The sequence below is a fragment of the Penicillium griseofulvum genome (genome assembly GCF_001561935.1).
Source record: "Penicillium griseofulvum strain PG3 chromosome Unknown contig_79, whole genome shotgun sequence".
NCBI lineage: Eukaryota > Fungi > Ascomycota > Eurotiomycetes > Eurotiales > Aspergillaceae > Penicillium > Penicillium griseofulvum.
The window spans coordinates 1,980,754-1,999,950 of NW_024467420.1; the positions used below are offsets into that span (position 1 = coordinate 1,980,754).

The 19,197-nt window shown below is 48.2% G+C and overlaps 7 protein-coding genes across 7 annotated transcripts; 2 read left to right on the forward strand and 5 right to left on the reverse strand.

Annotated features, from left to right (window-relative positions):
- Positions 1 to 668: 668 nt before the first annotated feature.
- Positions 669 to 3,726, forward strand: PGRI_006410 (glucan endo-1,3-beta-D-glucosidase; the record flags this gene model as incomplete). The annotated part of the gene is made up of 7 exons (XM_040788354.1): positions 669 to 866; positions 941 to 1,226; positions 1,282 to 1,427; positions 1,486 to 3,210; positions 3,269 to 3,330; positions 3,393 to 3,652; positions 3,707 to 3,726. The coding sequence occupies 7 exons, from the start codon at positions 669 to 671 to the stop codon at positions 3,724 to 3,726; spliced, it is 2,697 nt and encodes an 898-aa protein (XP_040652126.1).
- Positions 3,727 to 4,279: 553 nt separating this feature from the next.
- Positions 4,280 to 5,293, reverse strand: PGRI_006420 (metallophosphatase domain-containing protein; the record flags this gene model as incomplete). The annotated part of the gene is made up of 1 exon (XM_040788355.1): positions 4,280 to 5,293. One exon carries the CDS (start codon positions 5,291 to 5,293, stop codon positions 4,280 to 4,282), a length of 1,014 nt encoding a protein of 337 aa, XP_040652127.1.
- Positions 5,294 to 5,657: 364 nt separating this feature from the next.
- Positions 5,658 to 6,362, reverse strand: PGRI_006430 (40S ribosomal protein eS8; the record flags this gene model as incomplete). The annotated part of the gene is made up of 2 exons (XM_040788356.1): positions 5,658 to 6,186; positions 6,289 to 6,362. 2 exons carry the CDS (start codon positions 6,360 to 6,362, stop codon positions 5,658 to 5,660), a joined length of 603 nt encoding a protein of 200 aa, XP_040652128.1.
- A 726-nt stretch (positions 6,363 to 7,088) lies between these two features.
- PGRI_006440 (DUF2470 domain-containing protein) lies at positions 7,089 to 7,727 on the reverse strand (the record flags this gene model as incomplete). The annotated part of the gene is made up of 1 exon (XM_040788357.1): positions 7,089 to 7,727. One exon carries the CDS (start codon positions 7,725 to 7,727, stop codon positions 7,089 to 7,091), a length of 639 nt encoding a protein of 212 aa, XP_040652129.1.
- A 648-nt stretch (positions 7,728 to 8,375) lies between these two features.
- Positions 8,376 to 8,852, reverse strand: PGRI_006450 (uncharacterized protein; the record flags this gene model as incomplete). The annotated part of the gene is made up of 1 exon (XM_040788358.1): positions 8,376 to 8,852. One exon carries the CDS (start codon positions 8,850 to 8,852, stop codon positions 8,376 to 8,378), a length of 477 nt encoding a protein of 158 aa, XP_040652130.1.
- An 868-nt stretch (positions 8,853 to 9,720) lies between these two features.
- On the forward strand, positions 9,721 to 10,494 carry PGRI_006460 (uncharacterized protein; the record flags this gene model as incomplete). Its single annotated transcript, XM_040788359.1, has 2 exons — positions 9,721 to 10,379; positions 10,488 to 10,494. 2 exons carry the CDS (start codon positions 9,721 to 9,723, stop codon positions 10,492 to 10,494), a joined length of 666 nt encoding a protein of 221 aa, XP_040652131.1.
- A 655-nt stretch (positions 10,495 to 11,149) lies between these two features.
- Positions 11,150 to 14,647, reverse strand: PGRI_006470 (putative plasma membrane phosphate transporter Pho87; the record flags this gene model as incomplete). The annotated part of the gene is made up of 5 exons (XM_040788360.1): positions 11,150 to 11,295; positions 11,345 to 12,467; positions 12,523 to 13,726; positions 13,885 to 14,301; positions 14,622 to 14,647. 5 exons carry the CDS (start codon positions 14,645 to 14,647, stop codon positions 11,150 to 11,152), a joined length of 2,916 nt encoding a protein of 971 aa, XP_040652132.1.
- Positions 14,648 to 19,197: the final 4,550 nt, after the last annotated feature.

Consider the following 19,197-nt stretch of genomic DNA (forward strand, 5'->3'; position numbering starts at 1 on the left):
ATGGATTGTCTGATGATTCATATTGAGTCATCCTCTTTTATTTGAATCTTTGAAGATATTCATGTTTTCTTCCTCTTTTCATCCTATCAGTTTCTACTCCACATAGGCGATCCCTTGGCAACACCCCATGTGCTGCCTAGACGTGACTTCAATTCACTTACTAGTGCTCCCATATATCTCTTTATTTCACTTACCTCGGTAACTTATAAATTCAGTAAGTAGATGTGATTTTACACATTCTTGGGAGTGGGGAAACAACCGCACCTTGATACCCGCGTGGACTCAAGCTGCGCCCTACATTGCTGAACCATACACGTTGCCCAGACCCCTGTCATTCTCCTTGATAAAAGAATATGCACCATATACTAACATCTACGTAGATCGACGGTCTGTGGAATTCATCTGCAGACCCTTCATAACAACCAGCCGCGTCTGTTATCCTAATCTGGACCTGAGTGTGCCCATCTGGAATCCATAGTACATACGCGTGAGTATGTCTTTCTCAAAAGTCATTTGTCTTCTTTTATCTCGCGTTGCCTTTTGGACCCCTCCGAAGTCGTCTGTCCTTAAAGAGATTCATATCCGATCGGATTGGATCGAGGAATAGCACACAGATTTCTTACAAGCTCCGTGTGTTGAACACTCGTGACAAGATCTGGCTTTTCAACATGGACTCACGCTCGAAATGGAAGGCTACAGCTTTGCTGATTTGTCTCACCACAGAATTAGCCCACTGTCTCCCGCCTGTGGGAAATGTGGTAGAAGCTGCTCTACAGAATACAGCTGCCGGGCCTGCAAGCGCCTTTGAGACTCAATATCCACCTTCCAACAGTGAAAGCAGGCTTCTGATTCCCGAGTCCAAACCAGTAAGTCTCAGAGAAATGCGCGCTCAAGAAATGCGCTGCATCGTATATGGCATGGTATTAACATCTAGGACTAGGTGTATCGAGTGGCTTTAGAACAAGACGGCCATTCATCAGAGCAGCCGTTTCCACAATTTGACGTTGGACAGTTTATTAACGGCTTGGAAGATTTGCTGGGTGAAGAAGATAATACTGATCGTGCACCAGAACCTGTTGCGACAGAGCAGTCTACTGATACAGGAAGCCCAGATCCTGTCCAAGCGACAACTACAGCACAACTGCCTGAAACCTCAGCGCCAATTGCTACAACTGGATCTGTGACAGACTCACCGCAGGCTGAACCAAGTACCACAGTGGTGCAAGGTAAAATTTAACATGAGTTGGTATAGCACTTCGCATATATTCTAATGCTTAGTAGAACCCGTTCCCACGGATCCTTCACACGAGGTTGAATCAGATAATCCTGAAGCTATGAACGGCCAAGATATCTTCCAGCCAGTTGGCACTGGTCCTGTGCCTGCTAATATCCAGTCTCGAAGTGACCACCCTGTGCAGAACCAGCACGTAAGATAAAATCAAGTGCGAAAGGGCGATACGAATCAAAAGTTCTAACGAGGTGTAGGCCAATACCAAAGACCCTATTGCGACGAATAAGTTCTACGCCGGTCTTTTCCTAGGCACTCAGACCAATGCTACCTTCGCTCAGCCCTACTCTCTATCATGGTCCAAGGGAGGCGGCACCCTGAAGAGCTGGGGTATGTCTGTCTCCCATATCCAGCCTCACATGCTCGCATATGGACCTAAGAGCGAGAAGATTCCCGGAAACCCAGTGCAGTACTACATCAACCCAGTCGGTCTTCAGCATCTGATTTTCTCTGCGGCTGAGCTTGATCAGTCTTCCATTATGAAGATCGAACAGCCAAAGGCTTTCTCGGCCCACGCTGTCATCAAGCGCTCCGAAGGCTCAGCTCAGCAGATTACCTTCCCCGTTGTGCAAGGCATGGGCTACACAACAGCTGTATACAAGGATCTACAGCCCGTGATTGAAAGTGGTGTTTTCTTCCGCAAGGTCGTCAGCGCCGGTTCACCTAGGCCCGGCATCTTCAAGTCCCAGGTTTACCTTGAGGATGACACGAGCTGGCTTCTATATGCCACACCGGCTGATGGCAAGGATCCGAAGTTCAAGCTAGTCTCAAATTCCACTCTTCACGGTCCCCAGGGCTTCTCTGGTACTATCCAAGTCGCAAAGAACCCCGCGGGCAAGTCTGGCGAGAAGTTCTATGATAATTCATCTGGTGTCTACCCTGTATCAGGAGAGGTCTCTGGCTCTGTCACAGGTGATGTAGGCAACTACAGGCTCACTTGGACCAAGGCCGGAAAGGATGTCAAAGGTACACCTCTGATCATGTTCGCCCTACCCCATCACGTCCAGTCCTTCGACGGTGCCACCAAGGGCCGTATCACCGATATTCACCTTCGCACCACAACAAAGGGCAACTCCACTGCCGTGATCGGAGAAACCTGGACCATGGTCCAAGAAAACCTCCCCGTGGATATCGGATTCGCCCCGTGGTCAACCACCCAGGGCAGTGTCCACGAGCTATCAGCCGCGGCCCGACATGCCATCATCGAGGCTGCTCCCAAGGAGCTCCAGCAGAACATTTCCGAGCAGACAGCTCTCAACAGCATGTACTACAGCGGCAAGGCGTTGAGCAAATTCGCCACACTAGTATACACGGTTAACCAGCTCGGCAAGAACGCCGATCTAGCAGCCGACGCCTTCCAAAAGCTGAAGAAATCCTTCGATCTATTCGTGCAGAATAAGCAAGAAAACCCGCTTGCCTACGACGCCGTCTGGAAGGGCGTTGTCTCGACCGCCGGCTACAACGGCGATTTGAACCAGGACTTCGGAAACACCGCGTACAACGACCACCACTTCCATTATGGCTACTTCATCCAAACAGCGGCCATCATCGGCTCTCTTGATCCAAGCTGGCTGGCCGCGAACAAAGAGTGGGTGAACATGCTTGTTCGTGACGCTGGTAACTCTATTGGAAATGATCCGCACTTCCCATTCTCGCGCTCATTCGATTGGTATAACGGACACTCCTGGGCGAAGGGGTTATTCGAGTCATTCGATGGGAAGGACCAGGAATCTACGTCGGAAGATACCATGTTCGCATACGCGATCAAGATGTGGGGAAAGACGACCGGCGATGCGAGCATGGAAGCTCGTGGCAATATGATGCTAGGCATTCTGGGTCGATCTCTCAATAACTACTTCTTGATGGAAAATGATAATGCCAACCAGCCGGCAAACTTTGTCGCGAACAGGGTCACTGGAATTGTAAGTGCCATCATTATTGCGTGTTTATCCCAAACTGGACACTGACAGGCCAAAACAGCTATTCGAGAACAAGGTCGATCACACTACTTACTTCGGTGCCAACCTCGAATTCGTTCAAGGGTATGTATCACCCCTTCCCTCATTGTTTTCATTTTGAACTATTGTTGACGAGTTACCATTAGTATCCACATGCTACCGCTCATGCCACACTCTCCCTTCACACGACGAAAGGAGTTCGTGAGCCAGGAATGGCAGGCAATGTTCGCTGAAAGTGCAACCAACCCGGCCTCAAAGGTTGACGGTGGATGGAGAGGTGTGCTATACGCCAACCTTGCTCTCATCGATCCGAAAGCGTCATGGAAGTTCTTTACCCAGCCGAATTTCGACTACAGCTGGATTGATGGCGGTGCTACGCGTACTTGGTATCTAGCCTTTGCTGCTGGTGAGTCTTCTAGGTATATTATGATATCGCTTCAGGTGCTAACAACTTTGCTAGGTCTTGGTGGTGCTCCTTAGAGGTGAATTTGAGTCTTATTTTGATGATGGGAGTTGGGGATAATTTGTTTTATTTTATGACTATTTCCTTTGGTCTTATGATTTGCAACAGTGTTTTATGTGTTCTTCCAAGGTTGTTTCTCGGGTAGTCGATGGTCTTACTGTGGCCGTTCACTGTGTATGTAGCTATTCCCTGTGCTGTACTGCGTATATATAGATTTAAAGAAAAATTATATCATCATATTCCTTGCTCGGGTTCTATGTAGCTACTTTCAATTGACGGTTCTTTTTTGTGTGTATACACCTTTTCCCTAAGTCTTGGTATATATATATCCACCTACACATACAACTCAGTATCCCTATCTCCCTCAACATTCACTATTATGCTCAAGTTCCGGAATATTTTGGCTCTTAATGATATATATATATATATTTAACCGAAACCCCACATCGCCTCTACATATTTCCCTAGTAATAGCACCAACCTCCTTGTATCAATTCAGTCGTGCATCCATAGTTACCTAGCACCATACTATATCTAGGAACCCGTTAAGGTAAGATATACCACCAGACCCTATGCACCAGCGACAGGAAGCTCCAAATCAACCACCCACGGCGCATTCCTCGCCTCATAATTGACCGTCATAATACTCCCATTAACAAAAAGCGTCTCCTCCCCAACCCTCAACGGCCTCTCCGCCCCATCACTAACATCACAAAACGCGCCCCGACTCTCCAGCATCTCCTCTATATCCGTCGACAAATCTTCAAGCCTAACACCACCACCCACCTCATCATCCCACACCCCACGCTGCGCACCCCATCCTTCATGAATATGTCCGAAGAGATGCAAACGCGGCTTCGCCCGCCGCACGGCACGGAGGAGATGCTCACACCCAACATTCAAATCAGGCGGCACCTGGTCCAACACACCGACAGGCGGGCCGTGCGTTAGCATGATATCGACGGCAGGGTAATCCGGGACCGGGTTTACAGGCTGTGCATGCGCGACAGGGGCAGGGTTGTATCTATCTTCGGAGCGTGGGTATGCAAAAGCCCAATTATAGAATTCCGGCTGGTACGGCGAAGCGTAAATAGTGAATCTCGCTCCTGTTGAGAGTGTGAAGGAGTGTGTTCCTTCTTCTAGGTAGATTATTCCTGCCTTCCGGGCAGCTTCGCTCGTCCAGAGGGATTTTATGGAGCGGGCGTAGGCTCTTAGGGAGTCTTTGTTTGGGGGTGAGGTGCGGAGGGCGGGATGGAGGTCGTCTGATAGTAGGATGGATTGGTCGCCTAGTTGTTCGGGGCGTTGGTGGCGGGTGTAGCCGAAGGATGTGAAGTAGTCTTCGTCTAGGGTTATGTCGTGGTTTCCTGCTATTACGAGTTTGAGTTCGGCTTCGGCGGTGGTGAGCATGGAGATCATGGCTTCGTGCTCGACACGGTACCCCACTTTTGTGAGGTCGCCGGCGTGGAGGAGGATGTTTGCTTTTGGGAGGGGGTGGCGGTAGGCATGGTTTGTTGCTTGGGGTGGGTGGGGAGTGCTTGTATGAGTGTCTGAGATCATGCAGATGCGGGTTTTGATGGTTGCCATGGTGGGTGGTTGAGGGAGGTTGGACTGTGGGGAGGGGAGAGATGGATAAGCATCGAGCTCGGCCCCGGAAGGATCCCCGGAGATCTTCCACTTGATGGACAAGAGTATTGATATGTTTTGTAAATAAGTTAATTCATCTTACTACTGGTACCTATACCCCATGCTAATCATCTACTCCGTATCTAGTCGATCTACACTACACATAGGAATGCAATTACCAACGAAGACGTGAAACTAGGAACAATCCCATGGATTTGACGGCTCAGAGCTTTACAGACAAATTGCATCCTGTGGATGCTCTGATCATGACATAGCTGAAACTCCGATCCACCCGTTGCAACAACCGAATATTTTATTTTTTCGTTTACTTGCGGATAGCCTTCTGGTAGAAAGCAAGCTCCTCACCCTCCAGAATGTAACCGTCACAGCGGCCAGACTGGCCGGGGCGCGAGGCAACAACGGCGAAAAGACGACCGGACTCGAACTGGCGCTCGATGGCGGACTCGGTCTTACCGGACTCGGCGAAGCGGGTAGCCTGCTTCTTGGCGACGGAGGCGGACTTCTTCTCCTCCTCGGCATCGGTCTTCTGCTGGCGTCTACGGCCGAGGGGCTGGCCGTAGTGGGCCTCGTACCACTGACGGAAGGGAGCAGCGTCAACCTGGACAACGGCGGACTTGGTCAAGGTGTTTGTGCGGACCAGCTCGTTGTTGGAGGGGTGGAAAGACACTCCAATGACACGGGTCTTGCGGGAGATACCCTCAGAACCCCAGGAGAAGTTACCGGAGTCGAGACGGAGACCACGGAACTTCTGGTTACCACCACGGGTGCGGACAAGATGGATGCGCTTGGTACCAATACGGGTGTTGGCAGGCTGGCGACCCTTCTCGAAGGCTCTGTAGGACAAAGACATGTAAGAAACTGTAACTGGTATATCGAATCCATGTTTTCTTCCTAAAGGAAACATTCACTCTCATGCTGGGTTGATAAAATCGTACCTCTTCTTGCGGTAGTGAGAGCGCTTGGCGCCAGTGGCGCTGCGCTTGTGGCGAGAATCCCGAGAAATACCCATGTTTGCGATTGATGGAGGGGTCTAAGTTGACGGAGACAAGTTAGATCTTGTTGATTGTGGGCCTTGAACAAGTTTCTTTTTTTTTTCCCTTTCAATCCTTCTGTTTCGTCGCGAACGTCGTACAAAATCAATCTTCGAATACCAAACAGTTGGGCGACGATGGTATCGGAGTGGTTGAATGACCGTTGAATGCGAGGCAGTATCGATGGTTGATATGGAGAAATTGAATATCGATGATCGAAATTGATGGGCGCAGCGAGCGAAACAGAATTTTTCGAAAGAAACCATGCAGGAGTTGAGATAGCCGGATAACTCACCTCTAAATGTGCAGCCCTTCACCAGAAACACAAATTAGTTGTCGTAGGGTTGTCGTGGGAGTTTGAGGTCGTGGAGTCCGTGAATTTCGCAGGGCGCACTGTGTCGCTCGCTTGTGTAGTGCCCTAACTGACACTAGGCTGAATTGGGACTAGTGGTTCCAGTCTCTGGATCTGGTCAGGTGATATTGGTTGACTGACTCAGCATATAGTCACGTGCAAATACATTGATCACGATCTGGAAGGGGCCATCAAACACGATCTGAATATTCAATCCATTGGCATTCAGACGTCGTACAACATTGAATATGAACTTGTCTATTTTTTTTTTAGATTTCCTTTCAGCTACCTGATTAAAGATACAAATGATTGAATTTTCTCTGCCAGTGTGCTCCCATTGAGCCCATGCTCTCTACTGGCTCTTGCCATTTTTCGCCTTCTGCTCCTTCACAATATCCTTAATGCGCGCGAACGAACCGTATCCCTCGACAGAACATGATGCCATCCACTTCCACCACAAACCCGACAGAACGGGCACATTCAGCGGCTTCAACATAGTGACAGCCAGCGCCGTGGTCTCGAAGACATGAATAGCGACAACATATGGCTGGATAACGTAGACGAAACGCGGAAGCCACGGCACACGCTGGAGTCCCAAGTACTCGTAGAGAGCCGAGCCGGGTTGCAGGCTGCTGCGCAGGAAGCAGGTGACGTAGAGAAGGAAACACAGCCCAAAGATCACGGCGTGGATACCGCGCGGGGCACGGTACTCTGTGAGTGTGACCTCACTGCGGCCCAGACGCTTTAGACTGTCCTTGTGCATGGCGACCATTCGGCCGCGTGCCTCCGAGTAGTTTTTCATCTCGGGCTCGATGGGGACGCTGTAGCGAGTCCCATTCGCGGTGATGATCAGGTTTGAGGTGCTGATTTCTTCCAGTTGGGCATTTTTGGCTTGGGTGGAGGTGATACCGCAGTAAGCTTGTAGGAATAGTATGAGGGAATCTTGGTGGTCGGCATTCATGTGTTTGACGATGAACTCTTTGGACGACATTGTGGCGGTTATTGGGGGATGTGTACAGTGCCGATGTGTCAATTGAGCTGGATTTGTGCGAAACAAGTGAGACGGTTGGGATTTGAACTGGGTACAGAACCGAATACAGACACGTACAATGCAAGAGGGGAGTTGGTAACACAACGGGTTGCTAGATTTAGTGCCAAGGCCCGGGGCCTCGGCTTCATACTTTCCGCTATGTCTGACACTTTACACTCATCACATCATACTATCCATTGCTACACTATACTATTACACTTTTGCACCGTTGCACTTGATGAAAATTGAATTCAACTCCATTTGATCGCCCAAGGAATATACATAGCAATATACACTCCAGTGTATTTCATTCCCTTGGCCCTACACGCCGACCAGGAAAACCATTGCAAAAAAAGAGAAAAAGATCCCGAATAGACAAATGAAATATTAAATCAAAAACATGGCTCTATGAAATCAACATCAAAGCAATTGAAGCATCGAAAAAGGATCACTCGTGACGACGTTGGATGTTCGTGATATTGGCAATGGAAGCCAGAGATGGGTGATCAAGCCCTGTTGTTGATAAACGCGATCAACTCCTAGTTCGGTCTTTGAGCAGACATTCTTGAAAGGGTATGAGGGGGAAGGATAGCATGCCTCAGTTATTACTTACATGAGAGCTAGGGTGAGGTCGCCGTGGATGCGTGCCTTGAGCTCGACCTCAATTTCCAAATTCAGTTCCAATCTCAGCTTCATACCTTCCTCGTCCAGCATAGATTTCTCCTCTTTCTTGAGGACATCCATGCCGCCGTTGGGCTTGAAGTCTGAGTTTTCATTCGAGTAGGGTTGCACGGCTTCGTCGTCTGAGTATTCATAATCATCTTCGTCATATTCAGATCCATCCGTGTATTCATCTGAATCGTATTGTTGAACGGGTTGTTTTTGTTTTGGCAAGTTCTTCTGCAATTGTTTGTTGGGTAGTTTGCCTTTCTGGTTCTTGGTTTGTGGTACTTCGTCCTCGTATTCAGAATCGTCGGTGTAGTCATCGGCGCTGTCATAGTCTTCCCCGTCGGAGAGGTCTTGTACGGGAAGCTTCTTGGGCTGGAGCTTCTTTGGTTGCTCTTTGGTCTTGTGAACGGTTGCCATATTGAATGTGTGTATGTGATGAATTAGATGGAGTATAGAGGATAATTTTTAAGAAGAAAAAAAAATGTACAAAAGAAGAAGGATATAAGATAAAAACTGAAAGGAAATACGGCGCAGACATACATATCAACTATGACGTTGGAGGCTGTTCGTCATCAGATTGGAAGAGCCTTGATATGCCGTGTCCACACCGGTAAACCCTCGGAGTGGCCAACTGAATATCCGCCTCACTATGTAACGATCCGTGGAAACAAATGAAAACTCGTGGCTTGAACCAAAAAATGAAGAAAAAGGAAAAAGACAGGAACAAGTAATTTGCCCTGTTTAATCCGATCATTGGTTAAATGATGGATACTCTTCATAGAATTTACTATATTTACTGAGACCATGACGCCACTCGACGTCAAGGCCTTATGAGACTGAAATCTTACGTTTACTTTAATTTATATAGTGGAGATGTGAATGCACTAAATTCTCCGAGATCAAGTCTAATTGGTCAATGAGACCAAATATCAAAATCCATTAGGGCGCTTAATCCTTGTCCCCGACGTCATTACACTTTTGATTAATTATACGTACTTTTAATATCAAACCAGAAAAGGGTCTTAGCCCCGTCTCGCATGGATCCGATAGCCAAGCCCTCCAATCTGACGTCGGAGGCAACTAGAATCCTATTTACCAGACCCGGTTTTATTCCGATGTGGCGCCCTCTGATGATATAAACGGTTGAACAGGCATTCATTTCAACTACATCATTGCACTTCCCATACTTCATTTATCCCTGACGCTTTGTCCTTTAATATCTCGAAAACAATTCATATTCTCCTCATATCCCCCCCTCTCTTAACAACTTTCTTCTACTTCCAATATGTCTGACCAAGAACAACCTCCCACTCCTACCCCAGACTCAACAACCACAACACCCAACAAGCCGAAGCGTGCCCCTCCCAAGCTAGGCAAAAAGTCACCGAAGCAAGAACAAACCCCTCCAGCTTCGGAACAAGACCAAGACCAAGACAAACCCAACGAGCAAGAGCAAGAAGACCAGCCCAAACAACAAGAACCGGACTCAGAGCCTGAGCCCGAACAAGAACAAGAAGAAGAAGAGGAAGAGCCTGAACCTGAACCTCAACCCAAGCCCGAACGACGTCGTCGCAGACCTCGTCCCCGCCCAGAATCAGATACTGAATCCGTGCCCCGCGAAATGGAACCCGAACCACCCAGACCCCGTCGTGTTCGTCGCCAGCGTCGCCCAGAGCAGCAACAAAATGGCCCACTCGGCGGACTCCCCGGTGTTGGCGGTGCCGATCAGGCCGGTCAGCTCGTGCAGAATACAGCCGGTAATGCCTTGAACGGTGTTACTGGTAGTGCGGGCAAGGCTGTTGGCGGGATTCTGAATGGTGGCGAGGAGAAGAAAGAGGACGATGGTGGTCGTGATGAACAGCTTCGTTTGCGATTGGACCTTAATCTGGATATTGAGGTTCAACTCAAGGCGAAGATTCATGGTGATTTGACGATTGGTTTGCTGTTAGTATTCCCATTTCCTTTCTTCCCTTCCCAATTTCCTTGTGTCGTCACATCTAATCCTAACCCTACAAACTTACTGTTGGTGCATTTCACTGACTGACATTCTAGTAATTAATCTCAGCAAATAGAGTGTATATATATACCTTCTATATCTGCTATCTCGAGATGAACTCCGAACCTACGGGTAATCGGGACGGATCTTCAATGACTTGTTATGGGTTATGTTATGGTGATGCATGATGCATGGGTTTTATGTCTATTTCTTTGTCTTTTGTCTTTGCTAGGTTATCTCCCTAGATCTGGTCTCTACGGTGTCTGCGGTGTACAATACTTTAGCCTTTTGGAGAATTGGAATAATAAACTAGGCTTTTGTGTTATGATCTTCCATGCGTAGAAAAGTACATACCTACCAAGTAAACAGGGAAACACCTTACACAGAAGATCGAATCTTAGACATCGTGCAGACGATCTTTTGAAATCGGCTTAGTCCAAGTCGGACAGTGTAACTATTCTCATGAAAAATATATGCATTGAACACCCTTGGACAACCCATCTATCTATTATCATTTGTGCAACAGATCCACCCCCAACAGAAACCCATAGGAAAAGAATAAATACAAAGAATCAGACAATAGAGAAAAGAGTAGGTAGTATAACCAACCCCAATATGATTCGTACACTTCATATATGTTCTCGTTTTTTTCGAGTATATGAACCAAGTCTAAGCAAAAAGAACCGCAACATCTTTCAGTGTCACGAGACCACTCCATCTACAACCCCGCAACATACATCAGTCCATATCCAAGGGTGACAATCACCACAAAGGCCATAAGACTGGCCGGGATGCCGCGAGTGAGGAAATGGCGGACTTGAAGATATCGCTGGCCTGTGGTGGGTACTTCGGTCATGATAGCAGCTAAAGACAAGTTAGCAGAGAGCTCGATACAGTTGAAGGGGGAACATACTCATATTAGGGAATCCACTGGTGGGCAAAGCCATCGCAACAGAACACATCAAAGCACTGGCCATGACCAGCAAGTTCGGGTGAGGGTCCTCCATGCTAACGCCGATCTGGCGGACAAGCGGGAGGATGATGAGGGCAGCAACGGTGTGCGAGATGAAGGTAGCCATGACAATAATGAGAGAACAAAAGACCAAGAGGACGCTGTACAGACTGAGGTTCTCGACGCGGGCGGTGATTCCCATGGCGATTGTGTGCAGCAGGCCTGATGAGGTGACGGCCTTGCCTAAACACAAACCACCAGCAGCGAGAATGATGATGGTCCAGAGGAAGTTATTAAAGTCCTCTTTGTTGAGGATACCGGTACCGAAGAAAAGGACGAGAGGGATGATGGCGATTACGCCCATGTCGCCGAAGATGTGCTCGAGCTGGTGGCTGGTGCACCAGAGGATGATTGTCATAATGGTGACGATGCTGATGAAGGACTGCATGCCGGTCCAGCGGTCCTTGACGGGACGGAAGGCCATCACTGTTGTGTTGCGGCCCGGACGGAATGTTACCAGCAGCAGGACCCAAATCAGGAGAATGGAGATGATGCAGACAGGAAGTGCGATGAAGAACCATGTGCCCCAGCTGATGCTCGGGTCCATGTTCTGCAGGGCAATGATGTTCTGGGGCGAGGCAATGGGGGACGCTGCACCACCAACATTGGCGGCTAACGCGATACCCAGCACGAGTGCCTTGGCAAAGTCTGACTCGGGAGGCATATTGCGCAACAAAGGCTGGATGATTGAGTAGCAGAGTACGGGAGATGCAACATTACTGATCCACATGCTCAGGAACATGCTCACAAACATGTTGGTCAAGAGCACTACAGATGGCTTCGATCCGGCTTTACTTAGCACGAACATGGCCATGCGCCGTGCGATATCGTACTTGGACAGTGCCGCTGCGATTGAGAAGCCACCTAGGAGTAGCATAATCACAGGAGTCCACATCGCTGCGAACACCTTGCCGACTGACTCCTTGGGCCCCAGTCGCGTCTGAGCTTCATCGTCTGACCGCATGATGCCTAGAGTCACGACTAGGAATGGGATAAGAAGCGAAGTGACAAACAGCGGGATAGCCTATCACTCGATGTCAGCATTAAACGTGAGCAGATGAACAAAAATTATCTCATACCTCAGTGGCCCACAAAATACTAACGAGGACCAACATTGCCAGGCAGTTCTGCTCCTCGGGGGTGTCCATTATGTTCACAGAAAGCAATGCGCCGAAGATGGCGATACTAAATACCAGCGTACCGAAGCTCAAGCTGCAAAGCCAGGTCGGGAACTGGAACCGACCAAGCGGCGTTGATACCTCATGAGTGCGCATCTCGGTCTTGTCTCCCTGGCGCCGTGCAGTGGCCGGGTCCTCATCACCACCCAGGAGAGTCTGGCGAATACCAACATTGGCAGCCTGCGCACGACGTTCGATCTCGATCATCTCACGCCAGACGGTATTCCGCTCCCAGACGACATGCTCACGCAGATGCAGACGCAGCTCGCGCCTAGCAAACTGCCTGTTGTTTTTCGTGACGATGCCCGCATACACACCCTCCACGTTCTCGATATGCTGATCGATGGCAGCCATAGTACTGTCGGTGAAAGGTACCGCGGTATGGACAACAGAGGCTAGGTAATCTCTGCGAAGGCTGCGATCCAAGGTTTTGTCATACTTCTTTAGGGCCTTGGCGAAGCCAGTCTTGTTCAGCTCGATAAAGGAGCGCAGTTCGCAGAGTGAGACGTAGCATTCGATCAGACGCTTCTTCAACGATATACCGGTGTTGTAAAGAGCGATGAAGTCCTCGTCGTTGAAGTGCGACTCGTGCGGTTCTCGGGTGGTCGGCTGTCCAAAGTAGGAGTCTGCCATATCGCCGTGCTGGTCATCCGTGTTGGACTCACCATCAGTCGACTGTAGCAACCTCCGGCGCTGTGGGACATTAGCCGGGGACCGGTCGTCGTCGCTATCGCCGCCTTCTTCTTCATCGTCCGCCATCGAGTCATTGCTCAGAGCACTGGGCCGCCGGTGCGGGATGGTGGTATTGCCATTACCGCGACGGGAGCTTGCCTTGATGACTGTCTCACTGACGGGGTCCATATTGACGCCGTCAGTCTCGGAAAGATACACATCAGCGTCTTTGATGAGCTCATCCGCGAGTTCAAAAATCTCCGCCTCCTTCTTCTTATAGAAAGAACAGATCTTATCCATCTCAACGTCAAGAGCCCGTTTAAAGGTTGCATCCGGGTTACTTGGTTCAATACCACTCAACAACGGAGCAGACTCTACATCTGTGGCCACATGTCCATCGATGCGGTTGACCTGTTTCTCAAGGGTGTATATCCTAGTCACGATGCAACGTTAACACGATTCAAACAATTATCCGACCCAGTCAGTCACGCATCGATCTTGTGCAATGTGACACCAATTCAGATTTCCCGAAATTGGTATGTACACACTACCACAGCCACAGCCACCCGACGATTGAGATAAGCCACTCACAGTTTCTTCAAATTGCTATACGCGATGTAATTGGAGCTCCAATCTGGCACCGCATTAAACTGGACACTATGCGAGAACTTCATCTTTTCGGAATCCGGGTCGACGATCCCGTGCGATGCGTTATAAGCGCGGCGTCGGAGAGCTTCAGCCCAGAACCTAAGACGAGAGCCCTCGGGGCGAAGCTGGTCGAGCTCTAATCCCTCCTTCGATTCTCGAACACCGATGTCAAAGCCAAGCGGCTGCGAGTCGGCGGCAGGGTCGAACCGCCTAGCACTGTCTTGAAAGTCGTTTGAGTGGGCGCGACCAGAAGCACTTGCGGTTGCTGTATGAGAGGTCGGATGGTAGTCGACAAGTTCAATGGAATCACCGCGCAATGTAGGAGCCACCTTCAATGGAGGAGGCCGGTGGGTAGTCGGCCTAGGTCATTCAAGGTGTAGAGAGAGACGCAACGCCGAATGGAACGTAGGAGTGGGCTCTATTGTGGTGGGGGGCGCAAAGAGGGCCGAAAAGTCCGGGTCAGCTGGAGCTTGGGGTTGCACTGGGCAATGGTCAGGTCGGTAATAAGTATAACGCTATCCACGGATCGGGGATGTATTGTATATCCGGTTAGAATCAAATTCAAGACTGTAGAAGAAGAATATTGAAAGTCTTAGGGGCTATTTTTTTTGCTTTGACTCCAGGAACAGTTGCGTTGCTGGAGCTAAGCTGTAATTAGGTAAGCGTGCTGCAAGGCGGACCCGGGGTGCGGGTGCCTATCAGACATTGTTCTGTAGACGAAGCAAATCCCGGAGTTTTTGAGGATCCCCGACTTTGGTGCCCGAAGCAACACAGAGAACAAGGTTATATGCGCCTATGTACACAGGATAATGTCTGCCAATGAATTTTCCTATCTGAGCTGCCGCCGCTTTTATGAAGGCACTCGGTAGACGTCAGCATGGACACAGAGAGGCTCAGATCAATCACGTGATCAATAGATGATGCTCAGTGCGTCCTTACAGGAGCTCAGTGCGTGACCACTGACACTTTACTAATGGTCAGTGACTAATTGATTATCCTGATTCGCTCAGCCTACTGTGGCTTATACCAGAATGGGATAGGGCCCCACAGAGTCGTTTATTGCCAAGGATTCCAAGGTTGTGATGGCTACCTCTCGCTAAGAGCTGCCCTCCTTTCCCCGGAGGATGCCATCACATCAAGAGTACTGCATGTCGGCCGTGCATGACAAAAGGGGGAGTCTCGTTTACTCCATCGTGTATAGCGGCTCGAGCTAACATCCCGAAGTATATAAAGACGTTGTATCTCCACGTCCGATCTACAAACCATTGGAGCATGTGCCGTTGATGATGAGACCAAACATAGCCGAAGCAGATAACTATCTCAATCTTTAGATTGAGTAAGCGACCACCATCCTTTTAGACTATCAGACTGGCATATTTTGGTAAACTGAAGTCATCCTGTGGCTGTAAACAGCCGGTCAGATGCACGTGACGGGTTTTATGCAACCCCCTTCCCTTTAAAACTTCCATAGCTGTTATCCAAAGACAAAAATGCGAGTCTTTCTTACATCGTATCTCTCTTCATGGTGCTCTACTGTGCGCTATATTATTTGTCGTAGTTGGCAAATCGTTCAAATACGATTTGCCAACTTCTATCATTCGTCAACAATCCATTGCGCGATGTTGAAAGAACTCCTACGACACCGACGGAGCATCCTCCTGTGGACAAGCTGTCAGACAATGTTGCTTATACTCTAACAGTCCAGTACCAAACGGATCTTGATATCATAGGTGTTGGAGCAGCAGGACAAGTCTACAATGTCGATGATCATATCGTTCTGAAGTCCTGCCGGATATATGAGCCTCTGTCCAGCGACGCCACTCCACGAGAGTTGTGGGATTATGCCTCAGAAATCATTTTCCACGTTGGACTCCAAAAAGATGAGAAGGCCGTGTTTCGTCTCCTTACAGAACATCCTCGTCCAAGCATCATAGAGGCCATTAATACGAATTATCCAGAAGGCATCTACCTTTGCAGATACATTCCATACTCTGACATGACATCAACTCAGTCAGACCGTGTTCTTTGGTATCGGGACATCATACGAGCGCTTCTTCACATATACAGTCTTGGCATCACCCATTCAGATATACGCAAGGATAATATACTTTTCGATACCAAAGGCCACGCTTTCTTTGGAGATTTCAGCGCCTGCTGTCCATTCGGAAAGCCCAATCCTTCTCTACCAGTCCTACTTAAAGGACCGTCGAAGACGGTCTCTGATACGACAGATATATTTGCTATGGGTTGTCTGATTCACGAATTGGAGACCGGAGTCCCGGCGAAAATATCCATGGACGATCAAGACCGCCTTGTTTTACCCCAAATCCAGATTGGCCACAGTGATCTTGATCGTCTGATCGAAAAAGCTTGGCGCGGACGATACAACTCTACAGCAGATATGCTGGAGCAGGCCGAGAATCTTAATGGGCCCCAAGATAATCGTGGTGCAGTTGAATATCCTATCTCGAAGGCGGAATTAGTCGAGCGAATTATACGGTGGAGAAAGAAGCGACAGGAGCAGCATGGTAGCTTAGCTCCCATGGCTTCAGATAATGATCGTGGCTAACGACTACTTAGGTTGTGTCCTCCGTTCTTTACCAACAGACCATCAACTACAACCTCTACTAGTGGAGCGTTATGGCTGGAATGTTGATGAAGAGCAGCATTTTCGTGATGATCAATTTACGTCCCGTGGATGTATGTCTCTTGAGTGATATTGGAATATTATCTTGGGGTTTGTTGTTCGGAACAACTCATATCAAGTTGTGAAAAGTAAGTATACCATTGAGGTAATGGACGCCAATTGCGTGCATTACGATGGAGCATCGTGAGCAGTGGACCTCACTGGGGGCCCAGTCAGGGGCGTGCCCAATTATACTCAGTGAGCAAAAAGCGGCGAGGAGTGACCGCCAAAACAGCAGGGGAAAGACAAGAATTGCTAGACATTATGCTATGTACAACATATATACGGTTGTACGCAGTCGATGCAGACTCCGTAGGAGCAAATGACATGCAGGGTATGTAAGTTTCAGGGCAGGCCTCTAATAATAGAAAATGTAAGTAACACTAGGGAGTAACGCATACCTATATAGGGCAATGATACCATGAGATCACAAGCTCATAAAAACTCAATCAAATTCACGGAGTTATACTATGTTCAGTTCGGAGAATCAATAATCGTTATCCATTGTTATCGCTTCGGTTTATCACTTCCCGCAAGGCTGGAGAAGCTGCTTAATGGATCTTCGAAGACAGATGCATTAGTTAAGCCTCAGAACACTTAAGACAAAATAATACCATCCTAAGCATATGTAGGAAGAATTCGAACTGATCACGATGGAAGTTAGACACCAGACCGATGTCGTACCGAGAAAAGACCAGTATGCGCTTATCACACCAAGATTCATCCACATAGACCAGGTGGTATAAGGAAAATTCTGAGATCAGACGACTAAGTCACCATGCGAATCTGTATTTCATTGGCTTTATCGAGTTTTTGTCGTTAACCACCCTTTTCAATATAGGGTGTCGCTAATCATGGATTTAGGAATAAAGACATCGAACTTATACAGGTGAATAGTTCTATCTTAAAAAGGTACAAATGGCTTCTCAAGTAGATAATTATCCAAGATCTCTAATATAAGTGGAGTGATACTTCGTAGGCCTCCGACTTAGTAGCTTTGATAGTATCCAAAGCGTGAATATCTGGGGGTAAACTATTATCAAATCCAACTATAATCAAAGTAAACCATCTAAGTACAAGAAAAGGTACACGTAATGCTACTCCAATCACCCACAATATTCGCCCCTTTATCCAGCGTGCATCCATCCCCATTGAAGTCCTTGCGCTGAGCCCCATAGTCCAAGTACCCATCGGTATCACCGTTCGTGTGAATACTGTTGCAGTATATTAGCATTTCTTTCCCGAAATGGACAGATATCAAGTATTACCAGATATGATTCGGTAACTGTGAGGTATAGCAATGATCGCCTGCATGCCACATATCTCTGCACTCCGTAGCAAGGCTGTACTTTTCTCGGCTGTCGCCGTAGTCCAGAGTTGCACTGCAAACTAGCGTGTTATCGCCGCCGACAAATGGGTTCTGTTTATGTTAATGTCTATTGATCACAGCTTGATATGGTTAACTCACTTGAGTCCGTCGCTGATAGAATTCGACAGTGCAGGTTCTATCACGAGGTACCACGGCGGCGGCAGATGTGCCTACCAGCAACGCGGGGAGAATAAGGAGTGTAGAAAGCATGTTTGGGATTGCTGGATAGACTGGTTTGAGAGGAATGGTATGTTTACAATGGTGATAGAATGGCATTCTTATAGCAATAACTTATATCACCGGGCCGTAGACTCTTTCTCTTCTACCCTCCTGGTCCCCATTGGAAAACACCCAGCATGACGTATAAAGACACAGCCTTGAGCTCGTATAAAAACCAATATGTCAATCGAAGCGGGCAAAATGTCTCGATGCGAATGTATCTCCGTCGTTCTCACGGGCCAAACCCTTGAGAGTCCCCCATCTCAGGAGGAAACAACTATAAAGTGCTAGTGTCAAAGTGGTAACGCCAAGGTCTGGGGCGATTCAAGGCTGATTGTCGACGATCGTGAGAACGAATAGGTGTAGATGGCTGCCTTGTGCTCTTCCCTAAATAGATGGAGCCAGGTTAGAGAAAGTTATTTCGGGAATGATGCGCGGAGGAAAATCAAAATAACATCTCGTTAGTATCAATGACAAGAAAGCGGCCCTAACAAGTCGAGGTATAAAGTAGCCCCCAATTTCTTGACCAGTACCTCTTTGGCCCGAGAATTAGGGCAAATCTGCCCTGACAAACAACATTTGAATGTATTAGGTATTATGGTACGGTGGCCAATGTCACCTATTGTGGGACATATTCCAGGAACACTCATTCTATATAAGATGAAGTCCTAATTTTAATGAGCTCGTTCCTTTCTATAGAATAATGAGCTAAGTTATGCAGATCCTTGACAACTTCTAAGCCTGTGTAGTCCAATATCGACCTAGTAAGCATAGGAAACATAATAAGACAATTAGCGGGTATGCTGACAATTCTTAAGACTATCAAGTCTGCAATATTGGGCACGTTGACTACGCCAGTTCTTTTTGATGGATCTAAGGGTCGCACATCATAGGATTGGAGTGTCGCATTCTCCAAGGTATCAGACAATGTTCTAGACGAAGCAACACAAAGAACAAGGTTATATGCAGTGCAAGTAAAGTT